This window comes from Motacilla alba, chromosome 4 (assembly GCF_015832195.1).
Source record: "Motacilla alba alba isolate MOTALB_02 chromosome 4, Motacilla_alba_V1.0_pri, whole genome shotgun sequence".
NCBI lineage: Eukaryota > Metazoa > Chordata > Aves > Passeriformes > Motacillidae > Motacilla > Motacilla alba.
Genome location: NC_052019.1, coordinates 12,839,256 through 12,865,721, shown reverse-complemented (window position 1 = coordinate 12,865,721; position 26,466 = coordinate 12,839,256). Strand labels below are relative to the sequence as shown.

At 38.8% G+C, this 26,466-nt stretch overlaps 1 protein-coding gene across 2 annotated transcripts in view; it reads right to left on the bottom strand.

The window, feature by feature from the left end:
- STX18 (syntaxin 18) overlaps positions 1 to 25,490 on the bottom strand; it is a 60,524-nt gene extending 35,034 nt beyond the window's left edge. The window contains exon 1 of one of the 2 annotated variants that reach the window (XM_038134669.1): positions 24,018 to 25,490. Coding sequence is in view for 1 of the 2 variants with exons in the window: in XM_038134668.1 (XP_037990596.1) it covers positions 24,018 to 24,473 (456 nt within the window). In the remaining variant the exon portion in view is untranslated. The remainder of the gene's footprint in view (positions 1 to 24,017) is intronic. The other variant, XM_038134668.1, reaches the window with a different exon arrangement.
- Between the last annotated feature and the right edge of the window lie 976 nt (positions 25,491 to 26,466).

Sequence of the window (26,466 nt, the reverse complement as noted above, 5' to 3'; positions counted from 1 at the left end):
CAAATACTATTCAGAGGAGCAAGCATTTTCCCGGATTTTCATTATTTGTACAATAATGTTCTTAGTGCAAAAATACTTCTACCACGTTTCAACACCTTAATTTGTATTGACTGAACATTACTTCAGTGGTTGCTCTAGCATTTATACCAAATAAGTTTCTCCCCCACTAAAACACCAAGAAAAACACTCAGCCAGAAATGAGATGTTTATGAATCCTTATGTAAAGACCATATATAGATCAGGCACAAAAGCAATAAATAAATATACTGAAAATAAGCCAATTCAGTGCACATTAAGATTTTAATCCAAGTGCTTTATGGTATCAGCATAAAAATTAAGACAAAGGGCCCTTTCTGTCCCCTTTTCTTGAGCAACAGGAAACCCCAAGAGCTGGATCCTCTGTCCTACATGGTAGAACTTCCTGGGCCCTGGTAGCCTTAAGTCCTTCCATGGTTGATGCAGAGTGAGTGATGCAATGAGGCATTCAGATCCTCAGGAAACCCAGACAGAGCTTCTACATCAGGCACACACATCTCCTCCTCTGCCCCACTTCAAATGCTCTGCTTCACTGCCTTTTCTGAGCAAGCCACTACTCCTTTGTTAGAGCACCTAGGAAACAGAACCATACAAAAAAATACCTCCTCCATCCCTGGAGAAAATAACTCTTCTCCACTAGTCCTTATAACAACAAACTGAGGTGAGTAAAAATATAGCCTTAAAAAAAATCATCATTTTAATAACTCTTGGACCAGAGAGGAATACTAACATCAATCTGAAATCCAAGTATTATCCAATTCCCTCCATCCTGTCCCTTTCTGAGTGTCTTATAAATTGTTATCAAGGCAAACCATGACAGGTTCTCAGCTCTACAGGAAGGGCTACAAGTTTATCAGAGCTCAAGTGGGAATAAAAGCATCACAGAAGAAACACATCTTATCTTGCTCCCACTCTGAGAATCCTCTGACATGATCAAAGCCCAAAAGAAGAACCTCTTCCTGTAGAGCACACTGCCCTTCCATATTTCCATAAAGTTAATACCAAACGACCATTACACTCCCAAGATAACACATGAAGTGTCCAAAAGTATCTCCAAACTTCAGGATCTGCTCATGTTTTCATGCTGGTTCTCATCTGCCTAGGGGTATTTGACAGCTGTTTTGCCTATAAAAAGATGCCCCCACCATGGGCAGAGTAATTTCTATCTGAAAGAAATAGTCACATACAAATTTCTCTCTAGAAAGCGCTTGCAGAATTTGTGAGGAGAAAGTTTTAGCTGTAATTAAAAGGGAAATCAATGCTATTCTCTCACATCTGAGTAATACTGACAATTCAAACATTTATTTTTAATCACTGAAAGCAAAATCCCTGACAAGATTTCAAGTTGTGAAGTAAGGCACTTTTCCTGCCTCACTTTTTCTCAGCCATGAATCTCAGTAAGATTTTTTAAATGTCCACTTCCTGTAATTTTGGTAATTTTAGAGTACAATTATTTTTACATTTTTATGATGCCTTTGGGGTATCATTACAAATATTTTTTAAGCATTTAAACTTAGAAAAATAAAATTAAGTAATAGCTTCTCTTGAGGAGAGACTGTCAGTCCTGTTTTGAATAAACAATCCCTTTTAAAGGCAATCTAGAGATTTATATCCGCTGTAACCATAGAAATTAATCTAGAGTTTAAACAAAATAGAGTAAAACATAACTTATTTAATGAAAATCAGAACAGTGCTATTGCAAATGAAAGTTGGGTTTCTGTTTTTTTTTAATTCAACAGACAGCTTTGTATGCAATTGTAAGATTTTACTTGATGGGCTACTTCTTACAACTTAATCATACTCATTTAACCAATTTGAACAAAGCATTCAGATATCTGAGTTTTAATTTCACTTGATATAAATGCCAATCACTAAAAAAAAGCAGCTAAAGATTTTCAGAGTTAAAAAGCTAAAATAAATATATTAAACATCTTTAATGATGAGAGCAATCATGAGAAACTCCTTTGACATTGCAAGGCCAACAGGAACACAGCAGAAAAAATTTTGTGAGTTTCTCATATAAAAAGTTTGGGAGTAGCAGAGAATAATAAAAATGCATAAACTGGAAAGCATTTCATATATCAGCATAGCTAAAAAAATGTTAAGAAATAGTAGTTCCTATAGACTAAGTATTTACAAGTTTGCCTGAAACATTCCAGCATGCTGACCCTCAACAACAATTGTGCTACATAAAGAAATTCAAGTTTAAACTAATTCAGGATTTATAGGTCAGTTAATTAAGAGTTAAAAGAGCAACAGCATTTTTTTGTATTTTCAAAAAGCAAGGAAAAGAAGTTCACATGAGGAAACACTGATGTACTTTACATTGTAAAATCAAAACAAAAAAACATAGCCCAAAATCTAGAAAAAATTCCACATCACAATAGACTGAAATAGTTTCCTGTGGGAACATCTGTCATAGCCATGTAAAGTTGTGAAAAATACTGAAGTAAAAGTAGAAGGAAACAAAAAAATACAGTTTAACAGTAAATTTCTCTAATTCCTGCATGTTTTACAGTATACTGTTCTGTGGCACTTATGGTGGTTATATAACCTGCATGTAAGTCACCATGTAAACCTTCCTTGACCATAATCAATAGGAAATAATCAAATCCTATCAGGAAAGTAATGAAAAAACTAATAAAGTTCAGCCTTATTTATAACTAAACTGTGAACTCAATTAGTCCATCTATTATACAATGACAAACACTTTACCAAACAAGAGGAAGAAAATTAAGCTGCTTAAAAGCCAAAAGTTTCTAATAACTGTTCGTAAAGTGTCTAGTTCATAAGCCAGAGTACAAACTCTGAAAACCTCAAGAGATATGAACTTCTGGTCTCCTTCTCTTAATTCAGTCTGTAGGAGAGACTGATTTAGGAGACTGAGCCAAACCAAGGCTCACATGGGCATAACAAAGCTTGGCTTGTAATACAAATGCTGAAAGAGACTCACTGAAGTGAACTTCGCAAGATCATGCAAGACACCTCAAAATACAACAATCTGTTCCTGTCTCTGAGTTAACTGACCTGTATCCTGTAATTGGCTATCATTCCCTGCAACATTTTACTAATTTCTGAAAGCATTTTATCTATCTCTAGAAAGTCTCAAATTCATAGGAACCCACAACTTCACAGAACAGGTGGCTTTTTGATAGTACACATCCACAGAAAACACACAGTGCATAAACAGGGAGAGAAACAGAAACAAACAAACAAAACTAAAGCAAAATCAAGACGCACAAGAAAAGGAAACAAGAGGGCTGGCTGAAATAAAATGAAATAGCATCTGTTGTACTGAGACATACCACCACTGTATACTGCTGCACTAAGTCTGAGGTTCCAATCAGCAGTCAACTCCAAAGGGTCTCCAAGAAGAGAGGGCTGCAAACTACATCATTATCCTCATGGCTGCTCAGGAAAGGAACACGGTCTCCATTCTGAAATTACTAAGTGCCCAGCCAGCTGTGAGACAATCTTAGGAAACAAGATGGTGGCAAAGACACTGACATGTATTTATTGACAGATTCCTGTTCACAAGGACTTTGCAGTGAGAGCTGCACTGGCTATCCAGTACCTAAGTACACTGAGATAAGATCACAGAAACCACCAGTGCAATGAAAAAGATTGTGCTTACTCTGTAAACTCTCATGAATCAGAAGAGCTTCAGAAGACAAAAATCTATTTAAATATTTACTCTGCAAAATGAATGTGAGTTCTTATTTTACTTGAAACACTGTATTAAAGAGTGTTTAACAAAGACTACTTTGCCTTGTCTAACTTTTTATTTCATAGGCAACATCATGGTTTTTCAACAGTTTGGGGCACACACATTTCAGAGATGCTACCACCTACATAGAGACCTTCCTTTCACAACTTTCTGCTGATATACATAAGGCCATTGCTCTAGTATGCAGAGCAAGAAGGAACCATCAAGTAACTAAACCACCACCATGTCAAGAAGTAAACACACACAAACTGTCCAGGAGCTTACAGACTAGGACCTAAAACTTGCTAAGATGCTTTGCATTAATACTCCGTGTCTATCAAACAGTTTCACCGTATCTCACCAACTCATACACAGTGAAAAAATCAGTGTTACCTGTCTTTTGCCATAATAAATAGATTGCCCAGGTTGGGTTGCAGTAGCTAAATGCTACTGCATTGTGTGGGCAAATAACAGAATAACTGGATGAGAAATACTTGTATTTCAGCAGACAAGCATACAGAGAAATAGCAGTATCTCTTGTAAGATGGATACTGGTTTGCATACAGTTTTCACTCGAGGTTAGGCTAAAATGCTGCTGTAATTTGCCACAATGTTTCACAGCTCCTACATGAATTAGTGAACAGTCTCTCACGTCAAAGACAGAAGTGATACTATATTTTCCAGTTTCTATTTGGGTTACAAACACCTGATTTAACAAATGTCATGCCACTGCTCCACAGCTCTGCTCTGCATTACAGTTGAGTCAGTATTACTGAAATGCATTTAATCTGTATTTCAGTAGTCTGCTCATGCACTGACATGAGCTTAGGAAGAGAGAAAGGTAACATGAAGTACCTCCCTACTGAGGACCTACCTCACTAGCAACTTTAAGATGAAAATGTTACAGCTATGAATCACAATTAGAACATGAAAACTTAATACGAGAAAGAGAATTTATCATACAGAGATTGGTCAAGATTAAGTGGTAAATGTCAAGCAGATTTCTGACTGTATGAATAAATGCAACAAGAGCTGGTAAAGCTCATTGAGGCACAAGTGTGGAAAAATAAGAGAAACACTGAGAGGTGAAGGAAGGGCAGAATTGCAGACAGAAGGGGGAACAGAAACAGAAGCAGAAGGTCATGGTTTGAAGAAAAGAGTGAAAAAACATAAGTAAGATACACCCAAACTAAAGCAGTAAATACAACTGCAGTGCAAATGAGAGATGAATATTAGAGACATGAGAGCCTGGCATGTATTGGAAGAACAGGACTTTTATTTAGGGCAATAAACCAAAACAAAGGCAAAAAAACCTGAACTGCACACTTAAAGGGGAAAGAAACCAACTCCCAAAGCAATTATTAAATCTCTTAGGATGTAAAATATTATCCTTGAAAGTGTTCAAAATAGCCTAAACAAAACATTTTATGCTCTATATATGCTAGAAAGGAGAGGGTTAACCTGACCTCATGTTTTAATAACATGTTCTACTTCTTGGCACATCAGCATTAGAACCAGAGCATTCCAAAATTACAATTTTCCCCACAGAAACACAAAACAATTTCAAATGCCTGTAGCTCTAATATCATACCAATGGAAAAACATATTGTTGAACACAGTGTATAGCAGCAGTATATCCTTAAAGTCAGGATATCTAAACTAGTTTGAAGATATTTCATCTTTTTTTGTCCTGAATGTTCCTCAGTCCCCTACAGAGCAATTCAAATGTGGTTCCTACATAAGCAACTCAAGTGTCTGTCTGACTACAGCATCAATAAGCATGGAAGAGACAAAAATGACTAAGGATAGAAATAAAAAGGGAAGGAAAATAAACCCCTGTCGAAGTAGAAAGTTTTACTCACATAACTTTGTTTAGTTCTATCTTATTGTCCTGTATCAAATTAGTTGTACTGTGACTTCTTATGTAGCTTAAGTAACACAACATAACTTTTATTTAAAATGATTTGAGGACTTTCCACTTCAAAAAGTTTTTTAAAAGCATAACTTTATTGACTGCAAGCCTCTTTTTATTGCTTCATTAGTAGCCATTATTAATATTAATTAATGTCACAAATGGAGTCAAGAAAAGGAAAACGTCCAAAAAGCAATTGCTGGACAAGACAGGAAAAAAAAGACAAAGGAAAAATTACTTATAAAGATTAAGCTTCACATGGAAGGCACTTTGAATTCCTTTGTCTTATACAACAAATCAGATAGCAACAAGAGGAAAAAGCCTCCCTTCTACTGCAGAAAGTAAAACAACTGACTAGATATTTGTGGGCAACCAAACTATCCTTGTAGTTAACAGGTTCTTACCAATTAAGTAAACAAGCATCTACTAACTCTGTAATGTATAAAAATCAGCCAAAAAATCAGAAAACAAATACAGTAACAAAGGAATCAAATGGAGTGCAAATTAAGAATACCAACAATAAGAAATCAATGACACTAGAATTGTGAGAGATTTAAACAGAAACCTAACAAAACACAATATGCAGAACCAGAAAGAAAAGCACACATCAAAAACATAAGAGTTGAAAGGAACAAATGAAGGCAAAAGAAAGTTACTTCTTTTAAATAAGTGAAACAGGAGAAAACAGGGAGATTCCTGAAGAACCTCATTTTTTTTTCCAAAGTTAATACCAGGGATTATAATAAAGTTAATATTCCCTTTAGATTTAAAAATGATCTTACAAGGCAAATGCAATGCATTTCCTTGAACAGAGGCAGCCAAGAGATGTGTGCTCTCTGCCGGGTTTGGAGCGCCTGCTCCGAGGCAGGGGACACGAACAGCTACAGGAGCTGACTCAAGAGATCTGGTTTGAAAACAGCCGACACACAAATAGCCACTGAAGAACAAAGGACAAATGCTTTCACTTTTAAAATTTCTCTTTCCATTAAACTAAAACCACAATTTTTTAAAATACTTTTTTAATCTCACACTGCAAGTATAGTGTATGCAATGCACAGAGCAGAAAATCTATCAGGCAGTCTTTGGAAAACTGAAAATCAACAGTAGTTTCTTGCAACGGTCACAAAAAAAAGTCCTTTTTCTAATGAGCAAAGAGATGCAACTGAACCAACCAACCATTACTTGGAAAAACACTTGATGTGGTCATGAAAAATCTTGAGACTACAAAATAGTTTTTTTCCTATAACACAAATTCTGTCTATTGCAGCCAGCATAATTCTTAAGTTACTGTTAGTAGCCTTAGAATTTGGGGTCAGTAGTGTCACTACCCCTTAGAATTAAAATTATCGAGATCCAAATAAACACAGTGTGCTAAATCTAGACTTCTCATTTCAGGTAACCTGCAGGCTACAGGTCATGGCATCCTGGTCATAGCAGATTTTTCCTATGAAGCTGTAACACAGAATTATTAAAAATTCAGAAACTTACATCAACCATCCCTAATTTCCATTGCAGGCTGGTGGTACACTCTATGGCAGCATAAACTTGAAAACAATTTCTAGGTGAATTTTATTTCTTATGGTCATAATGGTAAGGAAGAAGAAAAGAGAGTGCTAGGAGACTTACTGGAAGCTGATTATGGTTACATCTTCTATGATAAATCTACTAATACAAATATGATTGTGCAACAGATGATGACATTTGCTACTAGCAACAGCTGAAAGGTCTTCTTGGCTCCTGATGTGGAGCAGAGAGAAATAAAGAACTTCCCCATGCTTTTGTAAATAGGATTTTGATGAAGGACTGGAATTTCAAATTGGATTTCCTGACTTCTGAGTGCATGACAGTCCTTCCTTTTTGAGAGAGAAAAAAACCAAAAGAACAAACCAGACTGATGTTATATACTACGACATTTCCTGATAATATACTACTACAAATTTTGCTTTAAGATTATGATTATTAATATAATTTTATACATTTCCATATTACCTCTTCAGAACAGTATCATTCATCCAGAAAACTACTATACACTAAAAACCAAACCAACCAAACAAACCAACCAAACACCTCCCACCCAAAAAACCACGCCAAAACAGAAATATTAGAAAGCTTTTCCCATGCTTACAAAATATGGAGACAAAATACATTCCATGCAATCTCTTGGGCTTCAGCTTTATGGTCAATGCAACATTCATTAGATCATTTTTTTCCTCAAGTGTTACAAGGAAAGCCAATTAAACATCAAAAGACTCCGGCTTGTCATGTCAAATTTACTACTTACTGGAACAGTGTGCCTTATTCATCAAATACGTGTTGACTTGGAAGTCACCGTGAACCACATTCTTAACTAATTACAGCAACTGCTACAAATACTGATTACTATTAAGAATAAGTAAGTTAAACTAAATGCACTAATTATCATAGGCTTCACTCGCCAAGAAATGCCATTCTGTCAAAAGCATACTGCACAATTAAAAGTTAAAAATAAAGCGTTTATTCTGTCCCTAATCATTGCTCCTCCACTGCTACCCAAGAGATAGGAAATGTTCTCCTGTAACAACCCCAGTCCTATGCACTGTACTGGGCTCTGTGAACTACACAGATTTGTTGTGAAGAACGCCTGCCAAGAGAAGGCCGCTCAGAGCTGCCCGATATGGAGTAACACCATGTTGGAAACATTATGTCCGACAGTGAATGCAGCACAAGATTCCGCTCATCAAGATGTATATTATATTATATTATATATTATGTGGTTTGTTCTGCTTGTGGGATAATATTAAAAGACGCCTGGGCTTCAACTTGGTGGTCAAAGTGATAACTTACACTAACTGCTACGACTTGTAGCTGTGTATGTATTCTCTATCACTGCCTATGGCTGAATGGATAGTTTACTTGCTTTAACTGAAATAAATTTTAAAAAATAGTTGAAAATTTATTTTCAGCACAGTTTCTAATCTGTGTCAACTACTGGTAATATTGCAGTCAGGTAGTCGGGGTCCATATTTCTAAAAGAGCCAAAAACACCAAAGGTGGGTGTTTCAATCTGAATATTAAATATATGGGTATCAGCACAGACATTAAATTACATAATTTTGTTCAGATTCTTTCATAATTTGATTGTGGCAATATTAAAGACTCAAAAGAGCTGTTAAATCCACTTTTTTAAAATTTAAAATTATTTATACAGTAAACTTTTAGAACTTGGTGCCGTTTTATTAACTTCACTGGAACAAAAAATGTCACCATAAACACTAAGTCAACAATAAAAACCTTCATGATCTAGCAACTAGGTAGCAAAGTAAATCCTTTAAAAACTATCAAGCTACACTAAAAATAAAATTACATATAAATTCAAGTTTTAGACTGTGGTCAATTGAGGTCTAGACAAAACCCTATGTTTGTTCACTGCCTAGTCTCCAGTCTGCTCCAAGTTTGAAAAGGTAATTGAACTCAGTCTATAATTACTGGATTAGATACAGATGGGCTCTGTACATTTCAGGGGAGGAAAGAACTGTTTTGATTCATTTTATGATTGCCTGTAAGGTCAGACTTTTCAAAATGTACTTTCATCTGTTAAATAGTTTCTCAAAGTCCCAGGGGGACATCTTCAATAACTGATGTTTTAAGCAATTTGAGTCTATCAGATCCAGTCTTTGAATGTAATATGCTGTCCATTTTCTAGAATTATAAATGTGCATGTAGGTTAATTGCTACAACTCAGAGAGAGTTTCAAAACTACATTTTTTTCAGAAAATTGCCAGTTTTACCCAACAACTGTTATGAATAAATATTTTCAGAATTATTTTGATTTAGGATACAGCATATCTTTGGAAATACAAATAAGTGACACAAATTAGAAATGTCCTTACTCATAATGCCTTCCCATTTGGGGAATGCTCTCTTAGGATCCAAGTGAACAATATTTGAATAGTCTCAACTAAATCAGTTCATTTCTTGCAAGAAAAAAAACAAAAACAGAGAAATACATCTTAATAAAAAAATCCTTAAGAACACTTGAGAAGACTTCTTTTTCCACAATCTCTTATTTGAGCCTTCATCCTCATTCTGAGTCGAGATAAAATGTGGAACAAACAACAAGCAAGCATTGAACTTTCACTCAGCTAAGAATTTTTTGCACAGTATTTTCTTCAATTAAATCAACCATAACTCTGCAGCCTGTTCCAGTACAACCGGGATTTCATCTTGCATCATTCAATGTCTTGCTCAGTTAACAGTTCAAACGCTCTGCAAAGGGAATCTAGCTCTGCTCTCAGTTAGGGACTCTCAGAGCTACTGTTATAGCAATTTAAAGCAGAAAACACACCATGCAATCAGAAGGCAATATAATAGTTCAGTTCATAGTCTTAAAAGAGGTAGGAAACTTAATTCCAAACAACTTACTATTCAAGAGTTTCAGTTTTTTTGTATTACAACAATCCTCTTCCTTATAAAATTTCGATATGAAAATATTTTTTTGTTAAAACATACATTTGTGTTTAAAACAACACTATCTCACTGACAACAGTCTCAGTCAAACAAGTTATCTTTGTAGGATCTATATCTAGACGTACATCTACAGTGTTGCTCTGCCAGAGCCTTAGTATTCAAGCACCGGCAATAAGGATAATTGGAGCTATGTTAATATAATATCCTTTGTCTCTGAGTGGGCTAATGAAAAAACTTGTTATCTCATGCCATTTCCATGATTAATATTTTATTCATATTGTTTCAAAGTTGTCCACAAGAGGGACAAAACCTGAAGGCAGACCCAACCACCACAAAGCCCCAGCAGAAAGACACATCCTAATAACCGAATTATTTGTGTGCCTGCTCAGACAGAAGATCCTGTCCATCATCAGTAGGCTGCTCAGAATTCCCACCCCAACTTACAAGTCTCACCAAAGAAAGAAACTTGTTCTGCTGCATTTTAAGAACTGATTGACACAAATCAGTTTGTTCAAAACACTTCAGTCCATAAAATGCCTGCAAACAGACTATGGATTGCTGCAGTAGTAGCTCTTTTTTAAATGTAAGAGCATCAGTAGCAACTATATTATCAGTAAATAGAAGGGGCCTTTGAAACAAGCCTGCAATTTTACTCAAATGGTAAAATCCATTCCTATTTGTAGATATTCTTCTCCCACATCTCCAATGGATGTTTTGAATGTATGTCTTAAAAACTGAAATAATACTCATATATAGAATTTGCACAAGATGCATAATTCAGTTAAGTCTCAATCTTTACTTTAAAGCTATACAGTAAGGCTTTTTCTCCTTCCTGGTAAGCAACAAAAAGCTTCCTTCAAAAAATACACATGCCTTATTTCCCTAAAAAATAAAAAACTAAGTATTTCAAGTGTATTGTGGGAGTCCACATACTATTCCTGAAACTACTGTAATTTTTTAGACAATAAAGAAGAAATGGTCAAGTAAGTGAAATAGCCAGGCCATAGCACCACACATTCTCTAAGCTGTAACATGTCAGAAAATAAATAGAATATAAGAAGTTACACCAGGTCACATTGTAGACCAACTAATTAGATCTTTGATATTTTTTCCTTTTTCTTCTCCTTCACATTTTCATTAAATGTAGTAGTGAAAAAGGAAAAAGGACTGTACAGTCCTTTACATCATATTTGAACCCGTAAGAAACAGTATCTGAGCTCTCATAAGTATTTCCCATCTACACTTTAACAGATTCCACAATGAGCCAAAAATTTTGGGAACTGAAAGCAACATCATCAAGAAAAATTAAGTGTATTCTTACAAGCTAGTGTCATTCACATTATGTTGTATCATTGTGTCTTTACACAGTCTTTAAAAAAAAAAGATATCCTATTCACATATATTAAATGGAGTCAGTATGCAGATTACAGCGATGTGGCACTATTTAATCAACAATCACTTCATACTGATTCCTATAGTCCTAAAACAAACAAACAAATAATTTAACCATCTTTGTACATCACTCATCCCCTGAAATCTGTGGAGAAGAAATCAGACAATTAAAAAAAAAAAAAAAAAAATTGGTTGCTTACTTCACAATTAGCAACAAACTTGTGTGGTAGATTAAGCACCCTGTGAAGTCAAATACAGCTATTTTATTTTAGAAATACTCTAGCATGATTTGTTTCCTATAAGTTCATTTATTATTAAAAATGAAGAGAGAACATTCATACATTTGCACAGTCCAAGGTCAGACTGATCAGAGTCACAGGAACAGTAGTCTGGGATCTGGAAAACCAGTATCCAATTCCTTGCTTTGGTATGAAGCAATAAGGATACGTACGTCCCATATATAAAAAGGAATTCCAGAGCCATCTCTGTGCATTAACTGCTGCACTATTTGTAGAGTACCGTGTGTATTTTGAAATGCATGCACTTGACTTAAGAGATTTCAAGTGATGCAGAATTTACCAAATCAAGGATCAGCTGAATCACACCTCAAATAATGCATCCTACTTGCAGCACTGTGTCTTATTTTGCTGTTCATAGGATCCATGAAGAAAACAGACTTTTTTACTTGTGATCATGCATCGTAACAAAATAAGGTTAAAGGATTTCTCACTACAAGGCAGATTTTTCAGACTTTGAATCATTCTTGTGGCTCTTTCTGTTAAAAGAAAACCTCAAAACCCAACAGAGCAACATCCCACCATTACTGCACTTCTGAAAAAGGTTGACATCAGTACTGGATGCAACATTTTGCCATTTTAAAAGCGCTATACACTTTCCCTTTAAGTGATCATTCCCTCTATGTTTCATTAAACTTACATCTTATAAAAACTTAGGCTCCATTATTTTGGTATTGGCTTCTATGTGCAATATTTACTAGGAGCCAAAACCACCAAATTATGCCCTACCACAGCCACAACCAGAACCAAAAAATGCTGCCCTTACACATGCAAAGGTAATATCATGCCCAAGAAATACATACATGTATTTCATACATGTACATTTGTATATATGTAATCATTTTTCTACATAGTTAAATGAGGAATGCCTCAATTTAAGCCTACACAAAGGAATACTTTCCCTTGAATATCACAGCAGAAACTGCAGCTGGCACTACACTGTCCAGCTGAATAGACCCAAAGAAAATAACATATAACAAAGACAACTGAAGAAAGAAGAATTTTGAATTAATCAAAAATTTGTAGCTGTCACTTGAAAACTAGTATGCAACAAGGTTCTGAAAGAAGAATATCCCAAGAACACACACATCTGTTTAATATTACAAGCCAACTGTCAACATCCTAAGTGAAGTTTTAATTTAATATTTTTTCTTTCTTGATGTTTTACCTTTAGTCAATGCCTTGTGAGAGTATCAGCTTTCTATAAGAAACTGTTAAATATAAAGAAATGTTATTGTAGCATGTTTATAAAATCATAGTTCGAGAACTTTTTATTTTTGTAAGGCCTGACCACAACTTAATTATCTGCAGGACATTCCAAGCTCACTATTGCAAGCTCCAGTTCCCAAGCAATTTTAAACAATATCTACTGTACAGGACGTACAGCACTGCAAATACCACAACATGGTAGTGTTTCGAGAAGTCACCATTAGAGCCTTTAGACATGGTTTTTACTTTCAATAAATGTTTCTCTACTAATCATTAAACGGTTTTCATCACCACTACATGTTTGTCTTTCACGCCTGCTTGCTATCGGTGTTTATTTTAATATAAGTGAACAAGTCATAAAAAAAGGCAGATACCATGTATAACATGCTGTATGTTACACACAAAGTGTCCTAAGGGCAGTGTGTTCTTCTACAGCTCACACAATGTTTTCCTTCTTTTCCAGGAAAGAACCAGAGTAAAAGCAGGAAACAAAACTTGTTAAATTGATGACAGGGGAAAAGTGAGATCACTAGCTCACCCAAAAACTCTCAAAGGAAGGTTGGAAATTTTTAAGAGAGACAAATCTCAGAAGTCCTGGGAATTCAAATTTGTTTTTCAAAACATCCAAATCATCTGAAAATAGTCAAGAAAAAAATTCCATCATGCAATTAGGTCCAGATTTTACCCATCAGTCTGAAAACCAGCACAACACAAGACTTTTATAACTCAGAACTCCAAGAGTCTGTTTTCCTCCCCAAAACACCTTGGTTTCAAGCCATAATTGACAAACTCCTCTTTTCCTACCCTTTTAATCAACTCTCCCCTTTTCTGGAGGCTGCTGACTCTGGCACTCACAGGCACGCTGCTGCCACAGAGCCAGGGAGGGAGGAGTCCCCAGGGCACTCATGGGGGGCTCCCATACAACTTGATGCTCCCTTCACACCTCCTCTTCTACCTGACATGCTTCAGGTGTGTATTTTATTCCAGAAATCCCCACAACTCCTGCAGCAAGATTATTTTTGGTCTTCTAAATATAGTGAGAATTTACTTTCACCTTGGCTGAACACTGGAGGCCTTAGATTTTTTTACCAGAAGAAAAAAAAAATACAGAATGACCTTATTAAAATTCTAGTTATTCTAATTAGAATATTAGAATAATACTTGATATTAGAGGTTGAATAAATTTAGGAGTAAAACCAAGATCCCTTCTCTTATTTTCCACCATTAACCAACACAGCATTTGAGAGATTATGGATATCCCCACAGAACCTCCACCAACATTCAGCTGAAATCCACTTCACTCTTCCTACACAGCTGAAAAGTTGGATAGGTGGGAAACACCAGTCAGTTGCATCTACAGAAATTTCTATACAGAAATGAAATATTCAACTTCGAACTGGTGAGATTACTTCCATATTCAAAACTGTTTAAAAGTCCATAAAAAAATATCCAGTGTGAAATACAACCAATCCATTAATAGTGGAAAATCAAAGAGTGAAAGAAAGTTGGATTACATTTAATTGTATCTGTTTTTTGTTTTGTTTGCTTTTCAAATGCTGGACAATACCTGCAGAAACGGAATAGATGCAAATTTGAGTCGATGCAGCACATGCACTTTTCTACAGGTCTCACCAACCTCCATCAAAAGAGAAGGCAGAGTCAGAATGAAAGTGTAAAAAGGGACAACAAACACTTGATCACTATAAAATATAATTTGTTGCCAGACAGACAGTTTTGACACACCACCCTGAAGCCAGGAAATGTGCATTTCCAAAAAAGTATCCATCATTTAACATTCTATGCAATTATACCACGATGTAATATTTTTAACACTAAAGAACATTTTCCTCGAATTACTGGAAATTATTCATACCTCCAATTTTCACCCCTTAATTGCTCACACTGCTGAAGTACTATCATGCCAGGTTTTAATATTTGCCAGTCTGAAAAATATTTTCAAGTATAGTTGACTGAAGTTTCAGAGACAGAGCATATAATTACATAACCTTTCACTGAAAAATTGTATCCTTTTATCTATGGTGAAACACACAAAAACTCAATCGACTCATTACCAAAAAATCACAAGCTATCAGCACAGCATTACAGCAATAACTAAACCTGACGACCAAAATTACCAAAAACACAAGTGTGAGTACTACTCATTGAAGGCAATGATATGTAACCAATTTTTGTGAGAAGTTCAAACACCCTTATGTTTTGAAATAGCTGTTCTCTGAGATTAAACTTCTTTGTGAAGCATAATTTGTATCCTAAATAACAGTATCTCCCCATTTTATTAGTATTTCAATATGCTTCAGAGTTTAAACCAATTAACATACGTGATGACTCAGAAATTCTTTTTGATAATTGTCACACAGGAGAAAACTCCTTAGGCCAGACTCGATTTAACAGAAGATAACAAAAGAAGTTACTTTTCCAGTGTCCAAGAACATCCGTCTCTACCTAAGCGAGGCAGCAGGATGCAGCATGCACAGAAAGAACTACAGGATGCTGGGAAGAGTCACAGCTAAGACCTTCTCTGGACTGCTATCCACCAAACTTGTTCTATTTTCAAAAAAGAAGAGGAGGAGAGCAATCAGACACCTTAAAGTTACCAGCTTCCAGGGAAATTAGTTTTATTCTGGCCTCAGTATTAATAGCTGGAAAAATAAACCCCACAGTGGCATCACTTAACAAATCACATCGATATTCTTTTGCATTTGCTGGTTTTTATGTTCATTTCTCTCCCAAACAAGGGATGATATTCCATCATACATAAATATAGAGCCCAAGGCTTGTAGCAATGGCAGTGCATCAAAGTACTCAACATAATGTGCTGTTCTTGCTCCAAAATCTTTGATAAAGAACTCAGTGAAACAGCAAAAAGTATAAATGCATCAGTTAAATTCAGTAACCCGAAAATATTAAGTTCCAGCTTTTTTCTCTCTTCTTCCCTTCCTCTCTTCCCTATTTAGATGAACTATATCATAACCTCATATAATTTCCTGATATTCATTCTTTTTTTCTCATATTTCTACCTCTAATACTAGACTGTATCTTCCACAACCTCAATCATTCCATTTTCTTCCAGCTATGCTTGCACACTTTCTGTTGTCTATCTTTTCCACGGTATCTCTCCAGCTTTTCAGACACCTCAAGGCCCACCACCTTGCCCCTAGCCCATCTTTCTCCTGCAGAGGTTATGCTAATGTAAATTATGTTTAAGAAAAGAAGGAGGCTACCCATAATAAACCTCAGCTTTCTTCCACATGCCCTACAAACTTTCACAATTGTTACCCTTATTTGTGAGAGGATGAAAAAGCAAGAATTTGCTAAAGATGTCAGCTTAATGGAACGCCACAATCAGGAAAGAGTTCATAGTTACCAGCTCCAGGATACCACAATTCCTCCAACTCCAAGCCAGGAAAGAACCTCCCCCAACCAGCCTGGAAGGAGGTGAGGTGAGGACGAAGACAACATCCTCAAAATGGGAACTGCAGTGTTAGATACTTTCGGACTCCTCAGCACCACATGAGGTCCAGTTAGTCAAAACAAAATTAACAGGCAACTAAGGAAAGTTGTCTCCCGAGCCAACTTTCAATCCTGCTGTTCTGTTAAATTCAAAAAATAATTCCCATGGAGTTGAGAATGTACTTTAAAACAAACAAACAAAGCAGGGGCAAACAATGACAGACATTTGCACAGACATTTCCCAAAATGTAGGAGTTCATAACTTTTCCCCAAGGCCAGCCAATACCCTCCTCACTGTTTTTGAAGTGACTTTTGCTAAAACCAGAAGCATCACATGGGGAACATTAGTGATTTGGCATTTAGTCCTAATGCACTGAACAAGGTCAGCATTTCATTTTTCTCCCAGTTTGTTGGTTTTTTTTCCAATCTTTATTTTGCTATTTCTTTAACCAGCTTTTTATATGTTTCTCATCTACTAATTAAAATTATCGTTTTTCCCTTCCGTCTCTCAGACTAAACTTCTCTAACAAGGATGAAGGAAATGAGAAGTAAAACCAATAAATGCTCATAATAAAAAACTAACATTAACTGTAATTTGCACAAGGGAAGAGATAAATCTGAGATATTAAGCAGCAGTACACTGTAACTCCCTATTTGAAAAAGTACAATTTAAAATTATATTTTCTGCCTACAACATGGGGGAGGGAAACCCATGTGCATGTAAATAAGTACAAAATGCAACATCATCGGTGAACTTTGGGGGAAAGAGAGACTGTTCATTAACTGTTCATGAGAGAAGGAATTAATCCTAATGATCTCAGCAATGGGCCCAATTTAACAGAACTTATCTCTCATTAAAAGTTAAGTGAACTGAAATCACTCACTGTCCAAAATTTGGCACAGTCATTTATTTCTAATAAAGACTCTAATTTGGCTACACCATAAACAGTATATATTTCCCCTGCATTCAAATACTCTCTCATGGGAGTTATTCTTATGCAATCAGCAGAGCTAAAAAAAATCTTATTAAATAACCTTATTAAATCAGGTTATAATTCTTTAGTTGGAGTATAAAACCAAAACCACTAAAGCACACAACTTCAGCCATTTTTGGCCACTTCCCTCATAGTACTGGTAAGTATCAGCTATTCAATTACAACAGAAGCAGTTCCCTACATGACCTTGCAGTCTTAGGTGCTCTGCCTGTGTTAGCCCACAATGCTCTTGGATATGGAAGTTTTAAGGATTAAGTCCTTTCAGTTCTGTTTTAGACCTGGAGAATACATGACCCATCCCATAAAAGTTAATACAGCAAATTGACTATTTCAATATTTTGGATATTTCCCAGTCTTTTGAAAAGCTCATACATAACCTGACTCATTCTGGAGTCACCAACCTGAACTTTACTCAGAACCAGCATCATAATAATTACAGTATATGCCAATAAAACATTTAATACTTGGCATTTTTATTTTTCTATGCCTTACACTTTTAGAACAGGGATGGTGTTACTCCCAGCATCAGTACATTGGTACCTGCCTCTCACTGAAGTTATGATCCATCTGAAATCAGCAGGCAGTGGAAAAGCCTGTGGACCTCCCAGTCTGAAAGTCAACTTATTCCTTATCATATTAGAATTGTATTAAGCACAAGGAATCCTCTGAAATCTAGATCTCTAGATTTGATCTACTAATATTTTTCAAACTTTCTATTTGTAAACACCTAGAAATTTTCCAGTGAGGGTCTTGTCTTTCTCTACTAGCACTGTGTATATTATACCATTTCAGGGGCTCAATTTTATTCTTGGTACCTCTTCAAACAATTCTGAACACTCTGAAAGGGATCAGAAAGTATCTATGTTTAAAAACACTCCTTTTTAGTTGTCCTGTGTCAGCAATTACATCATGCTATTCAGGGTGGTCCTCTATAGTCAGTTTGGGGGACCAGCTCCTGGTTTGGGCATTCCCCATGCCTTTTTTAGGCTTTATTCAATGCAGTGACAGTGGCAATGAATAAACTGTAACTTCATATACAAACACTCCTACCTTGTTCTGTCCTAGGGCAACACTCTAAATACCAGTCTGTACAAAGATGTGCAGGAATATCTCAAATCTGGCACCAAGGACAAAAAACCAGCTCTCCATCTCTTCTAACAGCACTGCTATTTTAAATATCACATCGGTTGCATTCCAAACAATGAAATAAGTTGGACTCTCACAGGTACACATGAATAGCTGTTTTACATATAAAATTAAAAACAAAATGAAATTATAAAGTCACTGCCCTATGTGTAGCCAAAGCAAGGTACTACAGAAGTCAAGAGGCCTTTGGCCTAAAAGGTTTGCCTAAAATTTATATTCAATGTCATTTGTTCTGGCTTTCACAAGAACTAGTTTTGGAGACAAGTTTTATGTGGGGATTTTTCCTCCTCATTACACATTTGTACAGAGCAGCTGAACATAATTTTTGTGTGAGTATTGGCCTATTGTACCATTCTTTTTTTGAAGAATCAGTTAATCATCCTACAGAATCCATATGCAGAACTTATATGAATAACAGATGTTGAAGCCTTGTGAATCTGGCATCCTTATGTGTTCAACAGCTACAAACATGGATATTTGATCATTCTGAAATTTTGCACCTAAAGATTTAGAAGCATTTAACTTTCAAATTTTCCATTCTCAAGGATATTTATTCAGATATGCCTGATATTGTTTTTGAATAATTCATGTTCCAACTCTTCAGTTTTTAGCTTTTCACAAAACCTTAAATGAGATGATTTCCCAAAGCAAACCAGATTTTATTCAAGACTGCAATTAAATCTACCATGAAATCCTGCTTAATTGTTCATTTGTATTTATTCCTGTTTATCAGCTGTATCAGCCTTGATTACATTTCTCCAACACAAATTGAATAGTCAGCAATCATAAAAAGTTCTTGTTCCTTCTATATTTTCAAATATCTAAGAAGTATATTTGACAGATGATATTCCCAATTGCTCTCATGTGCCATAAAAAAGTAAAAGGGAAGGCCTTTAGGAGTCACATTTCCTAATACTGTCCTAAACCAGCAGCTCAAATGCCAAACACTTTGCAAAACTGACAATATTTTAAAACATCCAAAACAACAGATTTTAAGCATTGTAAAGCTGTGAACCAGTGTCACATAAACTGAGGCTCTGAACTGCTTATGTTTGTCACTGAACACTTACTGTGAGCCCATTATTTTTGCTTAAATATTTCTGCTCTTATCTTTAAAATTCTTCAGTCATTTAGCTTAATCCCAAACCTGACACCACACCAAGGAACAAATGTATTGGATTTGTGTGGCAAGGTTTTGGTAGTGGGGGGCTACAGGGGTGGTTTCTGTGAGAAGCTGGCAGAATCTTCCCCCATGTCCAGTAGAGGCAATGCCAGCTGGCTCCAGGAAAGACATGCCACTGGGCAAGAATGAGCCCAGCAGCAACAGTGGCTGTGCCTCTGCAATAAGAGAGCTAAGAAAGGAGTGAAAAAGTGCTACTGCACAGCAGCAACTGCAGCAGGAGAGAGGAAAGAGAACATGTGAGAGGAACAGCCCTGCAGACACCAAGGTCAGTGCAGAAGGAGGGGCAGGAGGTGCTTCAGGTGCCAGAGCAGGGGTTCCCCTGCAGCCCACCATAGCAAAGGCAGCTGTGTCCCTGCAGCCCATGGAGACTCCATGGTGGAGCAGGTGGATGCCCACAGGCAGCTGTGACCCCATGGGAAGTTTGCACAGCCTCCTGGCAGGACCTGTGGAGAGAGAAGCCCACACTGGAGAAGTTTTGCTGACAGGACCCTCACAAGGGATCCACACTGGAGCACCTCACAGAAGATTGTCTTCTGTAGAGGAGACCCTCCTCTGGATCAGGGGAACAGTGTGAGCAGTCCTCCCTTGCAGAGGAAGGAGCAGCAGAGGTAATGTGTGAGGAACTGACCTCAGCCTCCACTCCCTGTCCCCCTGTGCCACTGGTGGGAAGTAGAGAACTGGGAATGAAGCTCAGCCTGGGAAGATGGGAGGAATGGGGGAAAAAATGTTATTAATATTTGGGTTTATTTCTTATTATCCTCCTCTGATTTCATTGGTAATAAACTAAACTCATTTTCCCCAACTCAAGTTGGTCTTGCCCGTGACCCAATTGCTGAGGGATCACTCCCTGTCCTTACCTCGACCCATAAGCCTTCCACTCTATTTTCTCTCTCCTGCCCAGATGAGGAGGGCAGTGACAGAGCAGCTTTGGTGGGTACCTGCCATCCAGTCAGGATCAAACTGCTACAACTACATAAGCCTATATAAAAGTATGAAGAAATGCAAACCTTAGTAACCCTGGATACTGCATTTTAAATAGCCATGTCACCATAAAGTCTAAGAGAAAGAAAATGTTTTGTTTTCATTTATTAAAAAGCACTAACATACACATAACAAATTCTAAGTCTTTTATAAATTGCAAGTAATGGAAAGTCTGTCACTGTAACTGTAGCTTTCCTGTAGCTACAGGATCCCGTTCATCCTTAACAATAATTTCTTACCTGGTCCTAGACATTATGCAGATGGTGAAGAGATTGAGAGGTGTCAAAAAATTTCACCATGAAAAAACATAATTCATATTACTTATCAGACAACCCAATGGTTGTACAATGGCAGCTGACAGACCAAAGAAAAAAAAACCCAAACCAAATAAACAGTGATGAGTCAATGCCAGGGCAAAGAAAATCCTTTCAACAGCTCAGAGCCATAACAGTCATCTTTGACTTATATGAATGGAACAATTTTATCACAGTTTAATAACAACACCAACAACACCAGCCTCTGCAACTAAATTTACCATGGTTATAGATGAGCTCATTACATCCTTGTGTTAAGAACTTAGTCTCAAATACAAAAACCTTCCATCAGTTCCCCAGAGACTGCAGCAACACAGTATACCTGAGCATAAAACAGCCAGCTTCAAAAAAATACAAATCAATACAGAATGCTGAAATATTTTCTTGTAACACAAAACACCAAGAGCACATATCTCTAAACCAACTTCCACACACAATATAGACTCAAGTCAAAACTCTTATGTTCTACATTCTCTGTGCCTTCAGTCCCACACTCCAGCTGCATTGCAGCTGTGAGCAACTGGCTGCTACTCCTGGAGCTTGGAGCACAAGCAGCATCAGCACAGCCCTACCTGCAAGACGCTACGCAAACCCACACAGAATAGAACGGTGAAAGGAGTAGTTCTTTGTGTAGACTCTTATTATTTCACTACTTCCACATTTGCATGTCAGATGGAGATCTTGCACTAAGGACTTTGGGCTTCTCTAGTTTGGAGAAAGGATGCTGAGGGGCAGCCTCATTGCTCTACATTTTCCTGAGGAGAGGACATGAAGAAGGAAGTGCAAATCTTTTCGCTCTGGTATCCAGGGTCAGGATGACTGGGAAGGGTTCAAAGCTCTGCCAGGGGAGGCTCCAACTGGACATTAGGAAGCATTTTATAATGAGCAGGTGGTTAAACATCAGAAGAGGCTTCCCAGGGAGGTGGTTGGTGCCCCAAGCCTGTCAGTGCTCAAGGGGCATTTGGTCAATTCCCTTAATAACTTGCTTTGACTTTTGCTCAACCCTGAAGGCATCAGGCAGTTGGAGTAGATGATGGTTGTAGGTCCTTTCCAACTGAAATATTCTATCCTGCAACCAAGTAAGGCATGAAGAAAGTGGTGACTAGGTGTAGCTTATTCAGGGTCTTTACTATTAGAAGGTTTGACACATACATGATCAAACTGAACTGTATTTGACTGAAAAAAACAGGTAAAATCATAATTTATTTTACTATAAATCTTATTCTTCTAGCTGCAGTTTCAATGTCTTATTCACACATTAAAATTATGTTCTGTAGTCTGGTGGACCATTGGCTCACTGTCTCAAAGGCACAGAAGTTAGAGAGCAAGGCCAGTCCACCTCACTCCTTCTCACTGACCAGCTGTCAACAGGCACCACGTGTTCACACAGCAACACACTGCAGCTTTTGCTTCTCCTCCAAAGTCATGCTTATATAAGCACCATTAATTAAAACCCTTGTCCCCCTCAGACAGTTCAGCTCATCTCCTTTGGCACTAGCTGTTTACTTCACCTGGTGCTCTTACAAATTAAACAAGACATTCTTCTCCACTCCTTTGTCCTTCTTTCTGGTGTCTGGACAGTGCACTGAGGAAACTCAGAAAGGGTGAGGAGTTCAGAAAAAAAAGAAAAAAAACTGGGATCAGCAGGAACCAGCAGCTGTGAACAGGGGTAAGCCAAAGAACCAGGGCAGAAAAAAAAGGCCATGGCTATAGCATGCTATCACTGCACAGGATCACAGCAGGGCAAGGAGAAGATGGAGGTGAAGGTAGGCTTGAGTATGAACAGAACTTTAAAAAACAAAACCAAACTTGGGAATAAGCAAAAGCAAAGAAGCCCAGGTAGCAGGAAGGTAAGGGGGAGCAAAGACTAGAAGGGAGGAAGAGGTTGGCATGCACCTAGTCTGAGACTGTAAATACTCTGAAATACAGACACAGAAACTGAGAAGGAGGAATCAAAATGCAGACAGAGGTAATACTAGTGGCAATGGGACAAAAGACTTGTTCAGAGGGAACAAACAAATCTGTGGCTATAAGAATATCTAGAATGGAACCTAAAAACCTCAGATTTCCTTGTGCTCCCTCTGCTACTATAAACCACTCGTGCATTTCTCATTTACTCCCAAACTTGCAAATCCATTCTGTAAGTCTGTCTCCTCAGAGTTCCTTAGTTTTTCAACATGCTTAGTTTTTCAACATGTAAAGTCCAGTGCTTTATCAAAGACAAGTTATTCAAAACCTGCCTTTGACTCAGAATGGAGGAAAACAATATGCAACATAATTGTTTTTACAGAACGACTGTGCACTGGGGACTGCTGTTAATGCCGATCATCTTTCACCTCTGTAATTCCTTAACTTTTCCGTGTTTGTCTTTGCAAGTCTTAAAACGTTCCGATGACCCTTGTACACATAATCTGCCTAAGGCTGGCACTCAGCTGCCACACCGTGCGATAGCGGAAGCAGCCACGCCAAAGGCAGCGCGCAGGGAGCAGCGCCGCAGACGCAGTCGGACGCGTGTGCTATGGCAGCGCTCTGTTACGTGGCAGCCGGCAGGAGCAATCAGCCGTGCGCACGCAGCCACGGGCCGGAGGGGCGGCGGATCCGCACGGACACAACCGCGGCCCCGGCAGGAGGGCCCGCAGAGCCGCCGGGAGAAGCCGCGCCGCGGGGAACGCGGGCGACGGGCGGGCTAGGAGCCGGCCCCGGCCGCCGCGGCAGCGCCGGGCCCCGGCTCTCACGCCGCGCTGCCAGCCCACCCCCGTGTGGGAAAGTGCTGCCCTGCGGCTCTTTGCGGGCGACTCCGGGGCCCGCTCGCTGTCCCCGGGGAGCGCTGGACGCTCCGAGGCGGCGGTGAGGGCCGCGCTGCCCGCCCGGGAGGAGCCGCTGCCGGCGGCCCCGGCTGCCCCTCGCCCTCCCCCCGGGGCCGCACTCACCACCTCCCGCGCCCTGCTGGTGAAGTCGCTTTTGGAGCGGGCGGCGCCCCGCTTGAGCAGCTCGTCCCTGGCGCTGTCCCCCGCCGCCGCCACCCCCAGCGCCTTGTTGCGGGTCTTCACGGTCTTCACGCTGGCCTTGAAGAGCAGGGTGATGTCCACCGCCATGGCGGCCGCCGGTGCCGCCGCGCGCCCTTCCCCGCGCAACGCGGCCCCGCGCGCGCGTTCCGGCTGAGGGGCGGGGAGGCCGCGGCGGCGCGGGAGCGGCTCCGGCCGCCCGGGATAACCGCGGCCTGCCAGCGACGGGACCGGACGGGAGCCGCGTCCCGGCACAGCCTGCGCCTGTAACCAGCGCTGCGTGAACGCTGTACGGAAAACAGAACACGTACGGTGTAACGACCCCCCTCCAGAGCGTCCTGCCCGGTGTAGCCAAGCAGTGCTCCTGCAAGGCAGGTTCATTAGAGTTGATTAATACACATTAACGAGGTCTGCACTGCGAGCTGGGGTAGGCGCAGGTGTGAGACTCCCCTAGGCAGTGGCGTCGCCTGTGATGAGACGCTGGTCTCTTCTCCGTGGTGACAGGGACAGGACCCGAGGCAGTGGCCTGCTGTTGTGTCCGGGTGGTTTAGGTGGAGTGTTAGAAAATGTTCTTCTCCCAGAGATGGATCCTGGCACAGGCTCCCCAGGGGAACAGCCACGGTATGAAGCCTGACGGAGATCAGGAGGAGTTTGGACACTGCTCTCTGGCACACGGTGTGACACTTGAGGTGTCCTGTGCAGGAGCAGGAGTTGGACCTGATGATCCTTGTGGGTCCCTTCCAACACAGGATATTCAGTGTTTCTGTGATTCTGTGTATGTCCCATGACCACTTATCCCTGTGTAGGCGGAGCAACCTAGTTACACCTGGAGTGTGCAGCGATGGTTTCCTCTGCAGAAGAGAAAGCTGACTTCCCAGGTCCCCCGTCTGCTGCCATCCTGCTCTGGGATAGTGTCACATCAGTACCTGCAAGATGTATCACAATGTTTGTAATCTGATTCCAGAATAAACTTTGTGAAATAGCTTTTGTTATAGATGCAACTTTATCATAGTGTTCTGTGCAGTGGTCTAGCTACGTGAGATTACGTGGCACGGTCGGGAGGGCTTTTCACCAAATAACTAGTGCTGGTGTTTATATAAATGTGCTTATGCATACATATGTGCCACCCAATGCTCCGGGATCCAGCAGACACCATGAGGTTTTTAACTGTCCTTTCACTGACCTGAAGCACATTCATTCCCTGACACAGTCTCCAAAGAACACAATTTCAAAATCCTACCTCACCCCAGCAGACTGAAACTTAATCAACCAGAACTACTTTTCCTATCTACTCTAGGGTATCAGGCTTTCTTCTCATGTTGATTACTACTCCGCTTTCAGTTCAGTTCCCATCAATTCAGCCTTAGCTGCATATTAGTGGTTCCCTCACAGTTATATTGTAATTAGCATTCATTCATACTTTGTTATTATTGTTCTTTTGTAAATTGTGTTTTTATTGTGGTATGGATACATATTTCTAATTAAAGGAATAAACTGTTTTAAGTCTCTGTCCTCGGTGCTGGATTTACCACGAGAATATATTTAAGGCATTAAATAAGTGAACAATGAAGGAGATTAAAGTTGTCATTCCAGGAATGCCAGCAGTACTTGACTGAACCCTTAGCCAAATGCTTTCTCTTTCAAGATTAAGAAATGCAGTGTAATGATACTTCAGCAAAGGACATGTTTAATAAAGCTATGGGAAACACACACATAGCAAATCAGATCCTTTCAGGTATGTTCTCAATATTGATGGATTTTCTTTTCCTTGTGTTACCAAAACCTGAGCAGTCACATTTAGTAAACTTTCAGGAATGACTTGATCATGCTGACATCCTCAGTCTTAAACTTCTTGAAGACTCTTCTGACATGTTCATGAATGCTACCTGTTAAGGTAATTTTCATGTGCTGTGGTTCTGCCATCCCCTTATCATAATTAATAACTCATTCCACAGACACATTCCTTCACAGGCACTTGCACAGGTCAGTTTTTGTCAGTAGAAATAAGAAGGACACATCTTGGCCCATGGTAGCATGCTGCTGAGAGTGTAGCATTAACCTGTGGTTATGTGCACATTCAACTATATGGTTTGTTCCTATGTTTAATGAAGCAAAGATTTACACTCCCTTAAAGTATTGTCATTTAAGTGGCCATTGGATAAGAATCTACAGAGCTTTTCTATTAGAGTGCTGCTTTTTTTTTTTTTGCATTTAGACTGCAGAAATATGGAAGCTATTTTGAAATTTTGAACTTCACCTTCCCTTCCTGCTTTTATCAAAAAAAAGTGCCTTGGTGCCTGTGTCAAGTAATAGTTTAATTATTTTCTAATGAGATTTAGCTTCTTTAAAATAGCTGGAATGCTCTATAGATATT